The sequence below is a fragment of the Sminthopsis crassicaudata genome, chromosome 4, assembly GCF_048593235.1.
Source record: "Sminthopsis crassicaudata isolate SCR6 chromosome 4, ASM4859323v1, whole genome shotgun sequence".
Lineage (NCBI taxonomy): Eukaryota > Metazoa > Chordata > Mammalia > Dasyuromorphia > Dasyuridae > Sminthopsis > Sminthopsis crassicaudata.
The window spans coordinates 387,574,532-387,596,039 of NC_133620.1; the positions used below are offsets into that span (position 1 = coordinate 387,574,532).

Sequence of the window (21,508 nt, forward strand, 5' to 3'; positions counted from 1 at the left end):
GGCTCACCCAGGGTCACTTAACCAGTATATGTCAGAGGCAAGATTTGAATCTTGGCTTTTAGGTTAGCTCTCTGTCTATACACTATTCCACATTGCTTCTCATAGTTTTCAATTACATATCTTTATTTTAATTAATTAATTTCTTTGTTTATTTTTACTAAGGCAGTTGGGGTTAAGTGACTTGCTCAGGTTCACACATCTAGGAAGTAAGTGACTGAGTTCCAGATTTGAACTCAGATCCTCCTGACTTCAGGGCTGATGCCTTATCCATTGTACCACCTAGCTGCCCCATTTTAATTTATTTTGCTATCTTTTGTTTTTACATCACCTTCATTTCTAAATATACCTTCTGCTTCCCATGTAGCACCCAAAGCAAAAAATAAAAAAAGAAAATGAATCACTAACTAACCAACAAGTCTGGCAATTAATGCAATGCTCTATACCCATAGTTTCCTACTTTTGCAGAAGGACAGTATCCATAAGGGCTATGGTAGTGGTGGGGAACAGGGAGGGGCTGAAAGAAAGAGATAAAGGAAGCATGGTTTTTATAAGTGGTCTAAGAACTGTCAGCAAAATCTGGACATTGGATTGTGGTCACAAATACAGAGGAATCTTAGAATTTCGGAGTTGGAAAGAATCAGCAGCCACTGAGTTCAACTTGCATGAACAGGAATTTGTATTATCCCCATATAAGTGGTCAGTCATCCTGCTTCTGCTTGAAGGCCTCCACTGAGGTAGACTAGCTTCTCACTAAAGTAGCTCATTCTACTTTTGAACAGTTCTATTAGGAATCTTCCTCTTGCACAAAGTCTGAAATCTAGCCCTCAACAACTTCCACTCATTAATACCAGATGCTCTTCCAAGTAATGAAAGTAACTATCCTCTCTAACCACTCCCTCTTCCCCAAGGTAGTACATTCTTCCCCTAAACATGTCCAGTTGCTTTAGGTGATTTTCGTAAGGTCTAGTCTTGAAGCCTTTCACTGTTGTGGTTGCTTCCTTCTGGACGAGCTCTGGCTGCTCCTTCCCAAACTGGAATGCTTCAGACTGAACACAGCTCTCAGCTAGCTCATTCTAAACAACATAGCTCTCTTTAAAAAAAAAAATTTATTATAGCTTTTTATTTACAAACATATGCATGGGTAATTTTTCAATACTGACCCTTGCAAAATCTTCTGTTCCAAATTTTCCCCTCACTTCCCCCACCCACTCCCCTAGATGGCGGGTAGATCCATACATGTTAAGTATGTTAAAATATACAACATATTCTCTTAATGCAGATTGCATTTCTTGGTCACCAGAACCCACACTATGTGCTCATTCAGATTGCAATCAAAATCTTTTTACTTATCTAGCCGAAGAGGATTCTTTTAAACTCTAATGAAAACTTTCATTTTCTCCCCATTTCTACCTTTTTATATTGAATTAGGAGAGAATATCTTCTCTTTTGTAGACAGTCTGCATCTGGAAACCCTAATCCCCAGTTACTTTATGGGATTATTAAATAGATAAATTTAACTTTATAACTTATCCCCAGGAATATTATGACAGCATACTGAAACCAAGAAGTAGATTATGAAAGAACTCTTCCAAACACACACACACACACACACACACACACACACACACGTGTGTGTATATTTATATACATACACATGTATACATACACATATATATGTGTGTATAGCTATACAAACATGTCTGCATTGTATATATATATATATTTACATATCTACACAATATATTATATGCCATAATATAGTATGCTAAGCCTACTATTATATATATATATAATGTAATATGTATATCATAGTATATATATAATGATGAAATATATATAATATATATTATATATGAATAACATATATTATAATATACTAAGCAATATATAGCATACACAAGCAATTTGATATAAGTATACATGTACAGTCATTTTAAACATTTCCATACTAGGATTGTTATGAAAGAAACATCAGAAAAAAAGGGAAAAACCATGAGAAAGAAAACACACAAACAGAGGTGAAAATAGCATGCTTCGATCTGCATTCAGTCTCCACAGTTCTTTGTCTGGAGACAGATGGCATTTTTCATCCCCAGTCTATATTGCTGAGAAGAGCTAAGTCTATCCTAGTTGATCATCACACAATCACACAAACAAGCTGTTACTGTGTACATGTTCTCCTGGATCTGCTCACTTCATTTAACAGCAGTACATTTTACATACACTTTTTAAAAAGCTTATATTAAAGTGGAAGTGATTAAAATTGTGTCTTCTTCCAAACTTTTAGTTTCTTCTCCTGGTTTTCTAGATCTATTTTCCACTGCCTTCGTAACTCCTCTCCCTGAATGTCCTATCAGCATCTCCACCTCAACTCAGCATGTCCAAAGCCAAACTTAATTTTCTTTCTTCCAAATCAGCTCTCCCCCAACTTCCTTTCCCTTGGTTTGTCCCAGTCATATAGTCTAGAAATCACTGCTGTCTTTAATTTCTCCCGCTCCTTTGCCTCCTCATATCCAATAAGTTGCCAAATCATATGAGTTTTAACCCTTTCAACCTTTTCCTTTCTACTCCTACTCCTAGTCCAAGCTCTAATTATTTCTTACTTGAATATTGCTGCAGCTTCCTAATGGCTTCTGGTTTCTCCCTTGTCCAGTTCTACACAGTCAGAGGTATAATAGGAATTATGGTACCTAGAACAACCATAGTGACAGCCAGGTAGGAAGGAACCCTTGGCGTTCTTCCCTTGGGGAAGAACAAGAAACCTGTTGCCAGAAGAAGAGAAGGCAGAGTTAAGGAGGAACACAGCTCCTCTGGAGCAGTTCTCAATCTGGAGACCATCAACTTTCAAGTAGAATGGGGAAAAATACATTATTATTTTCACTAAGCTCTAAATGAAATGTAGCATTGACTTCAGTTATGAATGTCGTGGCCTTTTTTATGAGTGCTTTTTGTCTTTTGCTTTGAGGAAAACCCCAAATTAACCAGATTTTAGGACTAAATATCAGTTTCTTTCAGTCTCACCCCTCAACCCACAGTGTAACTCATTTGCATTGCAGGCAGGATGACTGGTAGTGTTGGTAAGCCATGGGAAGTGGTGTTTAATTGCAAACCAGACATGCTGTAGCTAGCTCATAGTTCATGCTCATTTAATTGATTTTTAAATAGCATTCATGATGAGACTTATCCTTAAGAGCCTAGATAATTCTATTTCCAAAGGCCAGTTAGGGTTACAATGGGCTACATAAAAGCATTTGTACAGGCAGTGAGCTAGCTTTTTGTATGGAGACAATGAGGTTGATTCATAAGCTCGACCCATGGTTTCTGGATGTTTCCAGCTTGCATTCTTTACTAAAATGTACTGTTATCACTAGAATGCATTGGGAAATAGTGCTTTTAGAACACGCTCTCAACAGGTCTCCAAAAACATTGTGCTTCTGATCCTACTACTCACAGGCATCTCTGGACACCAGTGTATGTGTTTCAGTTATATTTGATTATTCATCCTAATCCCATTCAGTGTCTGCTGCACAAGAGGCACCTAATAAATTATTGTAAAATAATTGATTGATCTTGCCATTGTACCTTTGATCACATAGTAGGCATTGGGGAACCAAATGCAATGAATAGAACCATCCCTATTTGCGAGAAGCTTACATTCTAATTGAGACACATTTGTGGAAAGTGAATATATGCAGAGTAGCTATGAAGAAAAACAATACAAATAATTACAAAACAATTAGATATAAGGTAGTTGGGGAAGGAGGACACCAGCAGTTGTGGGGATCAGGAAAGATTTTATTCCTACTTACCATTACTTATACCTGTGCTGTCTGATTGCTAAAATCCTTCCCATCCTGGCAGGCTGGGTTAAATTGGATGTGGGCAGTAGTTCTGAGTATGGAGTCAGATGACCCAGGTGTATTATGTACTAACTCTTGGGCTTTTGGCAAATCACTTATCATCTCTGGACCTCAGTTTCCTCAACTATAAAATGAGGGAATTGGACTCCAAGACTTGAAGGTCTCTTGCTCCCTAAATCTGAGATGCTATCATCTCCCTAATGTCTCTCTCCCTGATTTATTGATTGCAATTACCTTGCCTTATTAGCAGTATGACCAAGGGCAAATCACTTAAAATGCAGATAATACTAGCACCTAAAGCAGTAATTGTTGGGAAGGGTCAAATGAAATAATATAAAGTACTTTGGCAACCTCAATGCTAATTATCATTTATTGTTTTATTTTTGTTATTATTATTTAATTATTGTTACTGTTCTTTTATTTTCACTATTATTAGAAATGCTAATGATCATTATTGTTGTTTTATTTTAATTATTATGCCTCTGCTTTAGCTCTCTTTCTATTCTTAATGTATGGTCTTGTGTGTAGAAGGAGCTTAATTTATTTGTTGAATTACATGCATTAAAGTAGAGTTGGATATCATGTGGAGGGCATGAAAAGGATAGGATCCGTGTCATCCAAATACTAACAACACATAGTAACCACTGTAGAGAGCAGAGTAGAGTTCTGGGTTTAAGGAACATAGCAGCACTCAAGACAGCTGTATAGATGTTGAACAAACATAACTATTTTGTATTTAACATAAACAAAGGGTAAATTATTTTGTGGGTATCTAGGGAAAGAGAAAATTGTGATTTTTGACTAGGCAATCAACTATTCAATAAATGGGCATTTATTTAGTGTGAACTATGTGCCAGGCACTGGGATACAATGAAAAAATAAATAGTCTCCTCCCTCAGAAATGTGTATCCTGTTAAGGAAATGATGTGCATATTTAAGTATATGTCTCCAAAAAAAATACAATATAGTTTTGAGAGGAGAGTGACCAGGGATATTGGGAAGATTAGGAAAGCCTTCAAAAAGAAGGAAAAGCTAGCTCTAAGAATTCTGAGAGGAACAGGTGAGAAGGTGTGAGAGTATGAGAGCAGGTAAGTTCTTTGAGATTAGATAGTTTTATTTTTATCTATCTCCTCAACCCTAGCATGGTGCTATACTCATAGTAAGCAGTTTTTAAATGTTTGTTGAGTTAATTAGGCAGGACTGAATCCTGTAAAAAACCAGTGCATCTTTCCTAGTTAGCCAGAAAATATCTTGTAGAAAGCAGGAATCCAGAAATTATTTGAATGAAAGAAGAAAAAGGAAGTATATTGCACTCACACATTCCGTAACCTAACACAGTACCTAGTATTTAGTAGATGTTTAATAAGGGCTTATTGATTGTGGTCATCTAAAATAAAACTTGGGAGGAGATAGGGAAGACTATTGGAGTAGTCAGTGTGGTCCTGTGCTAAGTGCTGGGGATACAAAGAAACAATAAAAGAGTCCCTGCAAATAAATAACTATGTACAGACGAGCTACTTATGGGAAATATATATACATATTTATAATATATATATATATTTATGGGAACTATAAATACATATATAAATATATATAAAGGAACAAAACAAACATTTATTAAGCACCTGCTATATTAAAGACACTGTGCTAAATTCTTTACAAATATTATTTTATATGATCCTCACAACAGTCCTGGAAGGGAGAAACTATTATTATCTCCATCTTACAGATGAAGGAACTGAGACAGAGTTTAAGGGGTGGCTCCAGAGCAGAAGCAGCCCACCACAAGAGAAGCAAGGTTTCTCAAATCAAGGAAGTTCCATGTATCATCATATCAGGTCACTGATCAGGTCTCAGTGTCCATTAATGTAAGCACTAGGGAGACCGAAGAGTGATGAGCACAGAAATAGCAGTGTTGGAAAGGACCTTAGGGTTCATTTCTGTTTTGAAGCATTAAGCTATTTTCTAAGAGTAGGCTAGTTCCATAAAACCCTGCTAGAGTGTCTCAATTTGACACTCTCCAAAAGTGACCCTGAGTTCTCAAAAATTCTGCCAATAGAATACAAGTCTTCACAGGTTCTATCAAACCATGAAGGATTTCAAATTGATGTTCCAAATTTTGCCTTATTTTTTTTAAACAGAACCTAAAATCTTATTTTCTAACTTTTAATTTCCTTAATTTGGGGTTGCTTCCTCACAAGAAGCAGTGTGGGATGCAGTATGTATTTAGCAAAACAAGTACTGTTTGAGCCTGCAGCTAGGTGATTCAAGCAATCTCTTTAGGTTCTGAGTCACAAGTGCCTGAAAAGCCTTTCAATCCCTCTAATTTATGGTACTTTTATATCCAGGCACGATTCTTCAGTTCTATCCTTTGCCACAGAGAAGACCAGCTCTTGGATTTCTGCCCATGAATGACACAGTGCCCATTATTTTCAGAAATAGAAATCCTTAAGGATTCAATCTGAAGCATTTATTTTGTATTAAATATTACCAAAATGTTATTAATTTTGACATCATAATTAAAATTGTAATATTAATGTTAATTTTAAACATAGTATCCACATAATCTTCAAAATCGTTTTGCTGCTCAAGTATAAATGTATAATTGACTAACAAGAGGCTTTAATTGAATGTGCATCAATCAGTAAAGAAGTAATATGTTAAGTTATTATTAAAAGAAAAGTATGATTACAGGAAGAAAAATACAATCTCTTTTTTGTTCTTGTTATCTGAAAGTAAGTAGCTTGCTGTAGTAGTTCATTTATTTGCCATTAAGAGAAACCTATAAGAGAAAGCTGACAAATGTATAAATTTTTTATTTGATGAAATTATAGTTGCTCATGTTTGTATCTAAATCATTGTTACAAAATAGAGTTGAATGCCATTTAAATTTGTGGCTGTAAATTTGCAACTGAAATTTATTTTTCTTGATTGTCAAATCCATGACTCCTAATTGACAAATCACAACACCACTTATGTTTATGTTTTAAAAAAAAGCATATTCATATCTCTTTTAATTTTCAAAACAACTCTGAGAGGAAGACAGAAATTATTATCCTTGTTTTATAAATAAGATAGCTGAGTCACTAAGATTGTGATTTACCTGAATGTATATGGTAATTTAGTGATCCAAAACTCACATTGCAGATTTCTAGTGATGTACCACTTTCTGCCCAATTTACAAGAGATCATCAATCAATCAATCAACTAACAAATAATTTATTGAACATCTATTAAGTGCCAGACACTAGTGATACGAAGACAAAAAAAGAATAGTTCTACCTTCAAGGAGCTTATCTCCTATCAAAGGAAATTAATGTCAAAATAATTGACAAAAGGTATAGATTCTTCATTTGTACTTATCACATCTTGCCTTATATTATATTCTTTTCTGCACAACTTATTTTTTCCTCTCACTCCTCCAGCAATAAAAGCAATGAGTGGAACATTTCATCTTTGTAACCCCTAGGCTTTACACATAGTAGATGTTTAATCAATGTTTGCTAAATCAGTGTTTGCTAAATGTTGGGATAATAATTGTATCCCACCTCCCAGGGCTGTTGTAAGGATCTGTTAGGTACTTATAACTTACAAGGATTACTGGTACTGGAACTAAAACTAAGGCTGCCTCCCCAGAAGTTCCTCAAGAGATCTCCTCCCAGAGAACGATCATAAGTTAGAGACAAAAGAACTTCACAAGGATCAAACAGGATAATGGACATAAAAGCATTTTGCCAACCAAAATATAGTGAATTTATAAAAGCAGAATATGTTCTTATAGAATGCTTTTAACTTGAACTATCAGAGATTTTAGAATCAATATCTTGTGAGGAACATTAGTTTTATCCTTTGAAATATGGAAAAAGTGAGATGCATAAAATTTTTGTTAGAGCCACTGTTTTCAGTCAGCTTATTCATGGGTTCCTATTCCCAGCTTTATAAAGAATTATTATTGCAGCTGTATAGGTGTGTCTGTTACCTTTCAGGTAACTGCTGGGTAAAGTCATTACCTGGAAAGTCAAGTTTATAGATTAAGCCTCAGCTAGTGCAAAAACATCATTGTTTATACTCAACTACTACTGTCTACTTACAAGAGCTCAGACGGAAAACTGAAAAACTTCAAAAGCAGACATGCTTCCCAGGAGCTATTTGGAAAGCTTTCATAGGCTTTGATTTTGGAGGCATTCAATAACAAAATGGAACCCAGCCCTTCAGAGCAGCTGCAGGAATTCCCTGCAGGAGAGAATCCAAAATGGCAGCCGCTTCCTTCTGGTAAAAGGCCAACAGATCCCACAGAGTCCTTTTTGTTTGGCCTGGGGACTTTTATTAGTGTGGCTAGTGATAATATTAGGCTCCAAATTTACCTTAAAGTGCTCAGAGCTGTACTTTGCATGATTCCTCCTAGAAAGACTAAATTGCAGTGACTCCCTAACCCTCCAAAATGACATATAAAATGCTCTGTTTGGTTTTCAAAGCCCTTCATCATCCACTCCCCCAACACATGTGCCTTCCAGCCTATTTATACATTAAACCCCATTATGAACTCTTTATTTTTTATTATAGCTTTTTTATTTTCAAAACATATGATATGCATAGATAATTTTTAATATTGATCCTTGCAAAATCTTGTGTTCCATATTTTCCCTCCTTTCCCCTAACCCCTCCTCTAGATGACAAGTAATCTAATATATGTTTAAAATATAATTAAATCCAATATATGCACACACATTTATACAATTACCATGCTGCACAAGAAAAATCAGACCAAAAAGGAAAAAAATGAGAAAAAATAAAATGCAAGCAAACAACAAAAAGAGTGAAAATGCTATGTTGTGACCCACCCTCAGTTCCCACAGTCCTCTCTCTGGGTGTAGAGAGCTCTCTCCATCACAAGATCATTGGAACAATCCTGCTTGCAGTTCCATGAGCAAGACACTCCATTTCTCAGCTCTAGTGTTTTCTCTGATTTATCCCAGACCTGAACACTCTCCCTCTTTGTCTCCCCTTCTTAACTTCTCTGACTTCCTTCATGTCCAACTGAAATCCCATCTTCTAGAGGATATCTTTCCCAACCTCTCTGAACTCTACTGCCTTCCTCCTCTATTTCCTATTCATCTTGTGTGTAACTTGTTTGTATGTATGTGTTTGCTTGTTGTATCTCTCCCATTAGATTACAAACACCTCGAAGGCAGGGACTGACTTTTTCTTCTTCTTCTTTTTTTTTTTTGTATATTCTACAGTAAGTACCTTGTAAGCACACAATAAAATTTTTTTGACTGACTGACTGAAATCCTAGCTCTGTTACTTATTTACATGACTGAGCAAGTCATTTACTATCTCTGTTTTCTCATTAATAAAGTTGGAGTATTGGACTCAAATCTCTTTATGAGTTCCTTTTCAGCTCTGAATCCGTGAACCCAAAATTCAAATTTTTTCCTTTTCCCAAAAACTTCTCATCCTTCTTTTTCAGTGGTAAAACCTTTATTCAGTTTCCTTTTTTGGCATTGGTTTTGTGAATTATTCTGCTTTTTCTTTGTACCCACAAGACCTAGCAGAATTCTTGATATATAGCATGTGCTTAATAAAGGCTTATTGCAGCTTATTGCATTGGACTGTTAACTTTTTTTTACTTTGTTTTTAATTGTTTACGGGAGTTAATATGGTGCAGTGGAATCCCATTTATTCCTTGTATGACTTTGGACTACAAACAACCAATCTGGATCTCATTTTCATCAATTATGAAACGAAGAGACTAGACTAGGGGACCTCTAAGGTTTATTCCACTCCTCTAAAGCCATAGTTCTATGAATCAGGTTGTTGACAGACTTGAAGTCAGAAAAATCTGAGTTTAAACACTGCTTCCATGTTTTCCTAGCTTTGTGAACCCTCGGCCCCAGTTTCCTCATCTGTAAAGTGAGGATAATAATCATATGTACCTCCCAGGGCTGTTGTGAGATTCAAACAGGATAATGGATATAAAGCATTCATTTTGCCAACCATAAAGAACTATGTAAATATTAGCTATTATTATTATTATTGATTCTATCTCTGGAATATCTCTTACACCTGTCCTGACCTTTCCATTCCACTGCCACACCTCCAGTCTAGGTTCTTATTATGACTTTATTAGACTATTATATTTCTTGTCTAGATCCTTATTATGACCTTACTAGACTATTTTATTTTTTAATAACTTCATTTATATTTTTGTTAAACATGTCAGGAATATATGTTAAATCCAGTGTATATATACATATATATATATATATATATATATATATATACTTACATAATTATTATGCTGCACAAGGAAAATCAGATCAAAAAGGGAAAAATGAGAAAGGAAACAAAATTCAAGTAAGCAACAAAAAGAGTAAAAATGCTATATTGTTAGGCTATTTTTAATATGCTAACAAACTTCCCCCCTCCATCTTTTCATACAATATTTTCTTTCCTTTCCAGTCTATCCTTCACAATAGATCTTCCTTATACATAGATCTGCTCATTTTCTTCCTTCACTCAAAAATCTTTTAACACCTCAACATCTGTTGAATCTTCAAATCTTAGTAACTAAGCTTCAAGTCTTTCTGTAACCTATTTTCTAGTCTTATATAACAACAAAGGTATCTAGGTGGCACAGTGCATAGAATGTCAATTCTGGTGTAAAGAAGATTCATCTTCCTGAATTAAAATTTGGCCGTACACACTTACTACGTGACCCTGAACTAGTCATTTAACCCTGTTTGCCCCAACTGTAAAATGAGCTGGAGAAAAAAATGGCAAACTATTTCAGAATTTTTACCAAAAGAACCCCAAATAATGTTACAGAGTCAGATATAACTGAAAAATGATTTAAAAAACCAAACATAATAATAATTTAGACTCGTAGTGCTATAATAATCATATAATAAAGCATTATAATAACATGTGATGATGAGGATAGTGATAATAACTAGCAAGTGTATAGAGTTTTAAAGTTTGCAAAGCACTTAACAAATATATTTTTGTTATTTGGTATTTTATATTATTCCCATCTGTACATTCTACAGTACAACCAAAATGGATGATTTTCTCCTTAATTGTCCTTTGGGTCTTTGTTCCTGTATCTCTGTTCTTAATTCTTCCTATACTTATGGATATTTTTTTTCAGAATTTAGGGTAGGGTGGGAAGCATTTCCAGCATATACTCAACTTCTTCCAAAAAGCTCATGCCAGAAGTAGCAGATTGAGTGGGAAACAAAAAAATACAAAAATGTCTTTCATGTTTAACCTTTTAGTGAAAGCCAGTAAAGCTGTTGTTTAAAACAAAAGACTGAGGCATTAAGTTCAAACCACTAATAGCCCATCCTCGTATATTCCTGAGGCATCCTTGTGTCAGACAGCCAAGAGTATATTAACTAATGTTTGGGGTAGAGTTTGAAGAGAATACTTTTCAGTATTGGACTTAATTAATGTTAATTTACTTCATCAATTTAATTAGACTTAAAGATGGAAAATGTTTTTGCTTCCATTTTAAAAGAGTACGTAACAGAGTTTGGCTTGGAATCATAAAGATATTTTTTCAGAATTTTTTTTTTTACTTTGTGAAATAGTCACTTGGAGTCAGGAAGATTTGGGTTCAGATTCTACCACCTGAAACACTGAATAGCTGTGAGACTCAGGGCAAATTATTTAATCTCTCTAAGCTTCAATTTATTTATTAGTAAAAAGAGAAATAATAATAGCACCTTTAGGAATTTTATAAGACTCACATGAGATAACATATGTAAAGTACTTTGCAACCTAAAATTCTGTGTAATTGTGAAGAGTTATCCTTCTCCCCTTTCATATCTGTTAAATTCCTATCCATCCTTTAAAGCCCATCCTAAACTACCTGCCTTGGATCTTATAGGATACGTTATTATATAGTACTTATATGGTGCCATTATCTCATATGAAATTATATTATATCTTATTTGTATATGTCATACTACCTTTACTAGATTAGCAGTTAGTAAACCAAAGATACAACAGTGTCTTCAGACACTTTTAGCTATTTGACTTTGAGCAAATCCCTTAATCTCTCTCAACCTCAGTTTCCCCATCTGTAAAATGGGGACAATAATAACATTTACTTCCCAGAGTTGTTGTGAGAATCAAATGAAATAATATATGTAAAGCATTTTAAAGACTTTAAAACAAGTCTCAATGCAGATTTGAGCTATTCATGCTTAAATATTATGCTAAGACTTTTGATATATTCTATATTAAATATTCATTGTTGTTGTGGCTATTGTTCTTAAGCTTCCTGAGGACTGGATCTAAATCTTTTCTCTCTCCTAGTGTGGTGGTCTGTACTTAAAAGTCATTTAATACTTGTCAAATTAAATTATTGGAATTAAATTGATCTTTTCTGTGTAATCATTGCCTTCTCAGGAAGGTATTGTAGGTTATTGATGTTAGTTTTCAGGAACCCAAGGAATCTCTATTATCTTCATACAGGGTATTCCGTTCTTATTTCTGTAATTTTACCCTGGAAGTCCCCCATGCTAGAATGTACAACTAGCCTCCTCCTTAGTCTCATAAAATCCCTGTCTTCCTAACACAATTGAAATTCCAGGTTCTACTTGAAGTTATTTCTGATTTCCTCCTGCTCAGCATCTAGTTGAGCTTCCTAATTATATTTGATTTAACTACTTTCTAGTTGGTTTGTATTTATTCCATACATATACATATACATATGTGTGTTTTGATACAAGCACATGTGTACATATGTTTATGTACACATACACACAGGTGTATATACAGTATATAAAAATATATGTATCTGTTTGTATTGAAAATACTTGGAACAATGATTGACACATACATGAAGTTATTTCTGATTTTCCCCGATCAACAGCCAGTTCCCCCTTTCCTAATTATATTTGATTTAACTACTTTCTAGATGGTTGTATTTATTCTGCACATAGACACATACATGAACACAAATACATGCATTCATATATACATGCACACACGTATATATGCATTTATACATATATGTATCTATTTGGAATAATTATTGACACATACATGAAGTTATTTCTGATTTCCCCCTTTCCTATTTATATTTTGTTTAACTTCTCTTTAGCTGATTTGTATTTATTCTGTACATATACATATATGTACATATATACACATTCATGTACACACACTGTGTTGATTTACATGCACATATGTATGTACACATTATAAATACATGCTTGTGACTATTGAAAGCACTTGATGTATATAGATAGATAAATATAGAGAGTTAGATAAGTGCTTGCTGATTAAGACTGATTATTATTGAAAGACATCAAACAGCCCCCACAGCAACTCTGTATCCCCTATAAGTTAGTTACTGTAGAAAATTTCAGGGAAAATAGACAACAGGGCATCTTTCCCACTTCTGTAAAGGTCTATTACAGATTTTTAAAAGTTGGGTGGACTTAAGGAGGTTCCAAGTTCCTAATCTTAGTGTGGCAGTTGTGGGGAGATAAGTAGAAAATTGGTATTCTGAGCTCAATATTTATGCAACATTTTTTCATTCTTTCTTTTCAGACTTCCCCTCTACCTGGCTTCCCTCTTCATCAGCCTTCTTTTCCTGTTGGTAAATTTAACCTGTGCAGTACTCGTGAAAACAGAAAATTGGGAGAGAAAGGTCATCGTTTCGGTGCGGGTGGCCATTAACGACACGCTCTTTGTTCTCTGCGCCATCTCGCTTTCCATCTGCCTCTACAAGATTTCCAAGATGTCTTTAGCCAATATATACTTGGAATCTAAGGTAGGGTGGGAAGCATTTCCAGCATGTACTCAACTCCTTCCAAAAAGCTCATGCCAGAAGGAGCAGATTGAGGGGGAAACAGAAAATACTAGAATGTCTCTCACACCTAACCTTTCAGTGAAAGCCAGTAAAGCTATTGTTTAAAACAAAAGACTGAGGCATAAGTTCAAACCCATCCTCTTGTATTCCTGGGGAATCCTTATGCCAGTCAGCCAAGAGTATATTAACCAGTGTTCAGAGTAGAGTTTGAAGAGAATACTTTATCAACTTAAAGATGGAAAATAATTTTTCCTATATTTTAAAAGGGTATGTGACAGAATATGTCTTGGAGTACATGGGCTCCCGTCTTGCCTGTGACTCTGAATTAGCCTATGGTCTTGTACAAGTCTCTTCGCTGTCCCTCGGGCCAATCATCTGCCAGGAGGAATCTGCTAAATTAAAGGCAGATTTTCATCTGTGTTGAACTTTACCCACTGATAGTTCCTACAGTTAAAAATCGCACATCCTTCTTGCATTCTCATATTTATAATTTTTAAAAGGACACTGGGCTTTTTTTGAAGGTCACTTGGTGAGTCAGGGAGAACTCAGGGTGATCTAGTTTCCAAGGCCCTATTTTTTTCCTCTTGATTTGCAGATGACTAGAGCCTTATTGCTCCTTAGGGACAAGTGCCCATAGAATTGTTCTTCTGCTTGCCTTTTTAGCCACATGGTGATTTCTTTTTACAGAGAAGAAACCAGAATAAAAGGTGGAGAGGAAGTTATAAACCAAATCCATTCCCTACTACTCCCCTCCACCCTAGAAACATCAATCCTTGTCACTTTGGATACTTAGAAGAAAATAAAATAAGCACATTTGAGACCATAGGACTAAATTTGCCTAAACAGTTGGTGTAGTTTTTTTCACAAAGCAGATTGCTGAGCAAAGGAGTGTTGTGTAACTTTTGGCAGGATAGACTATTGACATCAGAGCAGGAGAGCTGGGCCTCTACTCCCTTGTGTGCTAGTGATTTGCTGAGTGCCCTTAAAACCCATTTGTTTAATCTCTTTATTCTAAAGACTGGGGCCAGGTGATGGAGTTTGCATGAGCCAATCTGCCATGCTCAGAAAGCAACCAATCATGACAAATTGAGGGATAGCTGCCAAAGAGGGCCTAGGGGAAAGATTCCTTAAAAATCCAAATCCTTGCTACCAAGCACCGTTTTATTTGCCAACATTACCCTAGAGAATTGAACCTTATAACCATTGAACTTATATTGCCAGTGTTAGGGCAACTTTTCATTTACATGCTTTGCAAGGAAATGTCAAACTTGATTTTGTCTGAATTCCCTTGAACATAATCTCTCCTCTACATGAGACAGTTGGGGATTTTAAAAACAGGGAGAGGGAATTTAACAGGAAGGATTAAATTGTAGCTTTCTACTGAAGCACTATTCAGACCTCCCACAGGGAAAATAATAAGCATAATTAACAGCCATTGAAACAATTTAATAATACCTTGGATTTATTTGATAACTCCTTCCTGAAAAAAATATCAAAGCAGTCTCCAGATGTTCAGGTACAACAGCTAATATCCTTTTTATCCCTTGATTTTCTGATTGGTTAGAAAAACTGACCATTTATTAAGTGGAGAATTTTCATAGTTACTGACAAGTCCCAAGTCCAGCCAACAAGTATTTATTAAACATCAAATGTGTTACTGCTTTCAAAAATCCTCCAGCAACTGAGCTTTGTCCACAAAACCATCTCTTGCTGTGTGCTTAATCATCTCACTGGGAAAAGTGGCCAAAGCAAACAACAGACCTAGGGGAGTTGGCAGCTTCTGGGACTATTTACCACCGAACTGGCCAGCAGTGTGCAGGGAGAATGAAAACAAAGGTCCCCATCACTGTAGATTCCTACCCAGAGGCCCTAAAACAGCACAGCATACCCATTTAGCTTGGACCGTATGGAAGTATTTCCAAACTAATATTGCTGCCATCTCCTATTCCAGGAGGAAAGGAAATACAAGCAGGTTTAGGACTATATGACCAGATTCTTTAACTGAATACACGTATACAGGGTTACTAAGATCCAGAGGTGTCTGATAGAATTTCCAATAGGGCATTCAGATGGGGCAGTGACACAGCTAAGCAAAGATGGTTGCAGAGAGGACCGAGGGATGGCAGTTGGCTGATATAGCACCAGTTCTGCCAGGGAGATGGATTGGACTAAAGCAAGTTTCCTTCTTTTCCAGGGCTCATCTGTGTGTCAAGTGACCACCATCGGGGTGACAGTTATCCTGCTTTATGCATCCAGAGCCTGTTACAACTTGTTCATTTTATCCTTTTCTCACAATAAGAATGTCCATTCTTTTGATTACGACTGGTACAACGTATCAGACCAGGCAAGTGAGGAGCTCATCAACAAGGGATGTTTAGCTGGGAGAATTTGCCAGAACCAAAAATGTTCAGATTTTTCAGTTTTTAAAGAACTAGCTCTCCTTATAAGAGATATGAGAGTACACTAGAGTAAAATGCAGAACACTTCCAGTCTTGCTTGGGTCTGTATCCTCACTAGCCTTCTGATGTTGGGTGGACAAATTATTTTACTTTTTTTCTATCAGGGGCCTCAATGCACCACATATGATAATAATATGATAATAACATATGATTGTCACAAATAATCCTTTTCTTCCCAGAAAGTCAATAAGAATTAAATGATCAGATTGATGTGGCCAAAGCCTTTTCAAAGTATTTTGGAAATGTTAAAGTGTTATTAAGAGTTAAAGTTTGTGATGACAAAAGGAATGAACGAAAACTTACTCAGGTTTCAGAAAACACATGCCTGAAATTTTATGGAGTGCTCTGAGATCTGCTCAAGGTGTTTTAAGGTTATTTATAGGGGTGCAGAGTGAATAGAGAATTGGTTTGGTCCTAGGAAGAACCGAGTTCAAGTCCCACTTCTTAAACAATTCTTAGTGACTGTGGATAAATTATTTAATCTTGAAGTATTAGGCAACCCTCTGGACAGAGCTGCTGATCTTCATCAATAGAAGTTGTTTCCCTATCTGGATTCAATTCAATCCCATTTAATTAAATAAATATTGAGTATTTCAATAATTCAGTAAATATTAAGTACTTATTATGTGCTAGGCAGGGCATCCAGGTGATACAGTGGATAATACTGGACCTAGAAACAAGAAGACTCATCTTCCTAAGTTCATGTCTGAACTCTGACACTTCCTGTGTGACCCTAGGCAAGTCACTTAACCCTGCTTGCCTCAGTTTCCTCATCTGTCAAATAAGCTGGAAAAGGAAATGACAAATACAAAGAAAACCCCAAATGGTATCAGGACTGAAAACAACTGAACAGCAATGTGCTGGGCACTGTGCTAAGAAAAACAGCTCCTGCCCTCGAGAAGCTTATAGTCAAACATAGAAAATGATGCTAGAAAGGAGTTCCCCAAACAGATACAGTAAGTCTGATCCTCCTCACATTGTATACTCATAGCATTTGAAGAAATCTAGATTAAAAGATGACTGCTGAGATGTTTTTAGGCTTAAATAGAAGCTCCCATTTTCTCCTATGGCCTTAAGTCTGTTATCCCTTTATCAAATCCCTTCAGATCACAGGAAATTGTGATAGATGTAAAACAAAACAAGCATAGAAATGGTCAACAAGAAAGCCACCGTCATCTACCTCCAGCTAAGAAGAGCATTACACAGCATCTCCCAAAACTTAGTGTAGTTCCAGGCTTAAATAGCTGAAGGGGAATGATGGATAACCTTTAGTAGCTTAAAATTTCACTAAGATTTTTAGGGTACCTTGTATAATGTTTTAAACTTTGGAAAGGTCTTTTTTTCCCACTGTATCCCTGTAATTTAGGCAGTATCACTTGTATGATCTCTATTATGCTGATGGCAAAACTGAGATCTGTCTTGTATGACTAAACAGTAGAACAGAAAGTAGGACCTGCCTGGCTGTAGAAGCAGACCAGAAAATCTGAATCAGGCCAGTGACATGGATAGAAAATGAGTGCCTATAGAAAATAAATATTCAAAAAAAAAGAAAAGAAAAGAAAATGAAGATTTAAGTCACTCAGGATGCTACATTCAGAATGATTCTTTGATGCTTGTTTCCTTGTGGCTTGCTTAGCCTCCCCAAATCTGAGTTATAGAAATTGTGCATCCTTTCTATTACTTGGACTTTCTGAATTCATTTGGAGATCACATGGTAAGAGAGAAACTATAGAAGCATTCTGTCTTTTGCAGGCTCAGGCCCTCTATAATCTCTGCCATTTCTTTTGCTGACAGAGAATACCTTTGTTTATGGAAAGGCCCAGAAGAGGGAATGGTTGAGATTTTTTTTTCTTTTTCTTTTTTTAGCTTTACTGATGCCTTTTGTTTTTAACATCACATTCATTTCTGAGAAGACAATTTCCTCCTCTTCTACCCAGCTAGCCTTCCCATATAATAGTTTTTTTTTTAAATAATCACATTTCAGCAAAATTGACATATATCAACTATGTCTGTCAACATGGGTAACATTCCCATAGTTCCCTGTCTTTTCAAGAAAGGAAGGAGGTGAAGTGATTGATTTTAGTCAAGGGAAATCCTAAATTTAATTTTTTATTCTGGTTAGGTTCATACAAGTACTGAATTGGTTGAAATTTCATATAATCATCCAGTCTAAAATTCAATGAATAATGAGCTTATATTTGAGGGGCTAGTTTGACAATAGAAAGAGTGTTTGATCTTGAATTAGTAAGAATCTGGATTCAAATCCTGCTTCCATTGTTTACTGGCCAGAGGCAAACCATTTAATTTCTCTTGGTTGTAGCCTCTTCATCTTCAAAGTGTGGAGAATAATTCCCTATAGTATCCTAAATAATAATAACTAGCATTTATGTAGTATTTTTAGGTTTTCAAAGTATTTTATATATGTTATTACATTTTATCCTCACCACCATGTTACAGATGAGGAAACTGAGATGAATAGGGCCATATAAGCTAGAAGTGTTTGAGACTAGAATTTGACTCAGAAAAATGAGTCTTCCAGACTCTAGATATTCTATCCACTGCACCACCTCACTGCCCTTTGTAAACTCTAAAACACCATATAAATGTCAACAGTTTTGTTTTTGTTTGTTTTTTTATAGAAAGTTAGTATTATAAGGAATCTTAGAAGTCATCTGGTCCAAATATTTTATGATACATTTGAAGAAATTGAGAGCCTAAGGCTAAAGAGTACTGTATTCTAAAAAGAAAAGGGAGCCTTTGATCGGCTCTGTAACAGAGACAATACTCTCCAGATTAGCAACTACTAAGGGCACTAATTGCCTTTTCCTTTTTGTTCATTTCCAGAGAACCTGGAGCTCCCATTAATCAATAAAATCACAGAGCCAGTCTCAGCTCTGTCCCTGTCTTTAAAGTAGGTTTATAGTCATCCTGTTTGTAAATGTAAAATAAACTTGGTGAATTGGACTAATGAAAACAGATGGAAATTCATAGATAAGAACTGGGCTCACTTAAACCACAGATGCAGGAAGAGAAGGTGGGCTGACTCTACAATCTTACTTCAATTCTACCTTCTACAGGAGGCCTTTCCTAGTCCCTCCAGCTTCTAGTGCCTCCCCTTCTGAGATTACTTTCTGCCTCTTCCAAATATGGGGCACCTGGCTGGCACAAATAGATAGTGCACTAATCCTAGAGGCAGAAAAAACTCATCTTCCTGAGTTCTAATCCAACCTCCAACAGTTATCAGCTGTATGACAATGGGCAAATCACTTAACCCTTTATGTTTTCATACATACCCTTAAATGTTTTCAATTTTCTTATCTGTCAAATGAGTTGGGAATGGACATGGCCAACCATTCCAGGGCCTTTGCCAAGAAAACCACAAATGGGATCAGACAGACAGTCAGACATGACTGAAAAATGAGTGAACAACTCCATACGAACCTACATGTTTTTCCCATTGTGAGCTCCTTAATAACAAAAAGGGTTTTTGCCTTTTTTTGAATCTCCAGCTCTCAGCATGTTGCCTGATTCATAGTAAATGTTTAAGAAATGATTGTTAAAGTGGGAGAATATAAAACATGGGGGCAGCTAGGTGGCGCAGTGGACAGAGAAGCAGCCTTGAATTCAGGAGGACCTGAGTTCAAATGTGGTCTCAGACACTTAACATTTCCTGGCTGTGTGACCCTGGGCAAGTCACTTAACCCCAGCCTCAAAAGGAAAAAAAAATATATATATAAAACATGGAAACCAAATTTTGCATTATATACAAATTATAACTTTACTGTATTAGCAAAAAGTATTTTTTTAAAAGGATTCAATTTTAGGTACAGACAGTGCCAATACATCATTTAAAATGTAGTGAGATTTTGAAAATTTGAGCTTACACATAATTTTAGGGTATATTATGTATATTTATTATGTAAAGTTAAGTACACTTAAGAAAAACAGGAGGTGGATCAGAAGGCAGAGAGAGGGAGACTGAGACAAAAGGTGAGCAGAAAATCTCCATGAATCATTGCTATAATGCAGCTATTGAAAAACCCCAACAGAATATTGGGATAGATCCCAAAGAAGCTTGACATGCAGAGATTAGGAAATTAATTCTCAGAGAATTAATATAATCACTTTTGTGTCTGTATAATAATAGTTAACATACAGATAGTGCTTTAAGGTTTGGAAAACATTTTACATGGTTTATCTTATTTGATTCTCACAAAACCCACTTTGAGGGAAGGTGGTATTATCCCCATTTACAAATGAGGAAACTTAGGTACAGAAAGATGAAATGATTTTCCCAGCTAGTAACTGTCTGAGGTTGGTTTTGAATTCAGATTTCTTAACTCCAATTCCAATATTTTGTCCACTATGTTATCTAGTTACCTCAATGTTATAAAATAAGATAGAAAAAAAAAGCTGTTATAGTTTTTTTCTTTTAAAAAAATTCTTTGGAATATAAGACTAAAATAAAAGTATAATTTGATAATTTTTAGAACATAATTCTAAATTGTTTTCCAGAATGGAAATAATAGTTTATAGCCTTTTAAATAATATATTGGTGTCCCTGTTTTCTCAGAAGCCCTACTGTCATTTATCATTTTTCTTTTTCATCATCTTTGCCAAGCTGGTAAATATGGAGTAGAATATCAGAATTTCTTTTATTTTAATTTCCCTAATAATTAATGAAATACATCATTTTTTTCATATGGCTATAAATAGTTTGGATTTCTTTATTTGACGACTGCCTTTTCATATCCTTTGGACATTTATCAACTTTTGGATGGTTCTTTTTCTTTTCTTTTTTTTTTTTTTAATAGATTTGAATCTGTTTCTTCTATGTCTTGAAAATGAGATCTTTTATAAGAGAAACTTGCTTCAAAGATTTTTTTCACCAGTTACCTATTTCTCTTATAATTTTAAGTGAATTGCATTTACTTAAACAACAGTTTAATATTATGCAAATAAAATAAAAATTTTATTATCCTCTCTATTACTTTTTTTGATTATGAACTCTTCCCCTATCCAAGGATCTGAAAGGATGTTATTTTAAGTTGATTATGCAATGCTTTAGTTAGGTCATGTAGTCATTTGGAGTTTTTCTATATGGTGTGAATGTTGATCTAACCTTAATTCCTATCAGATTGCTAGTCTATCCAGTTTTCCTGGAAGTTTTGTCAAACAGTAAATCCTTACTCCAGTATCTGGAGTGTGTGGGTTTATCAAACCCTAATCTACTAAATTCATTTACTTTTGTATGTTATATACCATTCTGCTGATTGTTCTTTAAAAATCTTATATAACTTTTAAATTTATAAAATTTTATAATTTTCAAATTTTATAACTAGTACCAAATTGTTTTAAAGATT

At 35.3% G+C, this 21,508-nt stretch overlaps 1 protein-coding gene across 1 annotated transcript in view; it reads left to right on the forward strand.

The window, feature by feature from the left end:
- Window positions 1-21,508, forward strand: part of GPR137B (G protein-coupled receptor 137B) — an 89,852-nt gene that overhangs the window by 60,234 nt on the left and 8,110 nt on the right. The window contains exons 3-4 of the mRNA XM_074262468.1: window positions 13,425-13,647; window positions 15,881-16,034. Coding sequence (XP_074118569.1) covers window positions 13,425-13,647; window positions 15,881-16,034 — 377 coding nt within the window. The remainder of the gene's footprint in view (window positions 1-13,424; window positions 13,648-15,880; window positions 16,035-21,508) is intronic.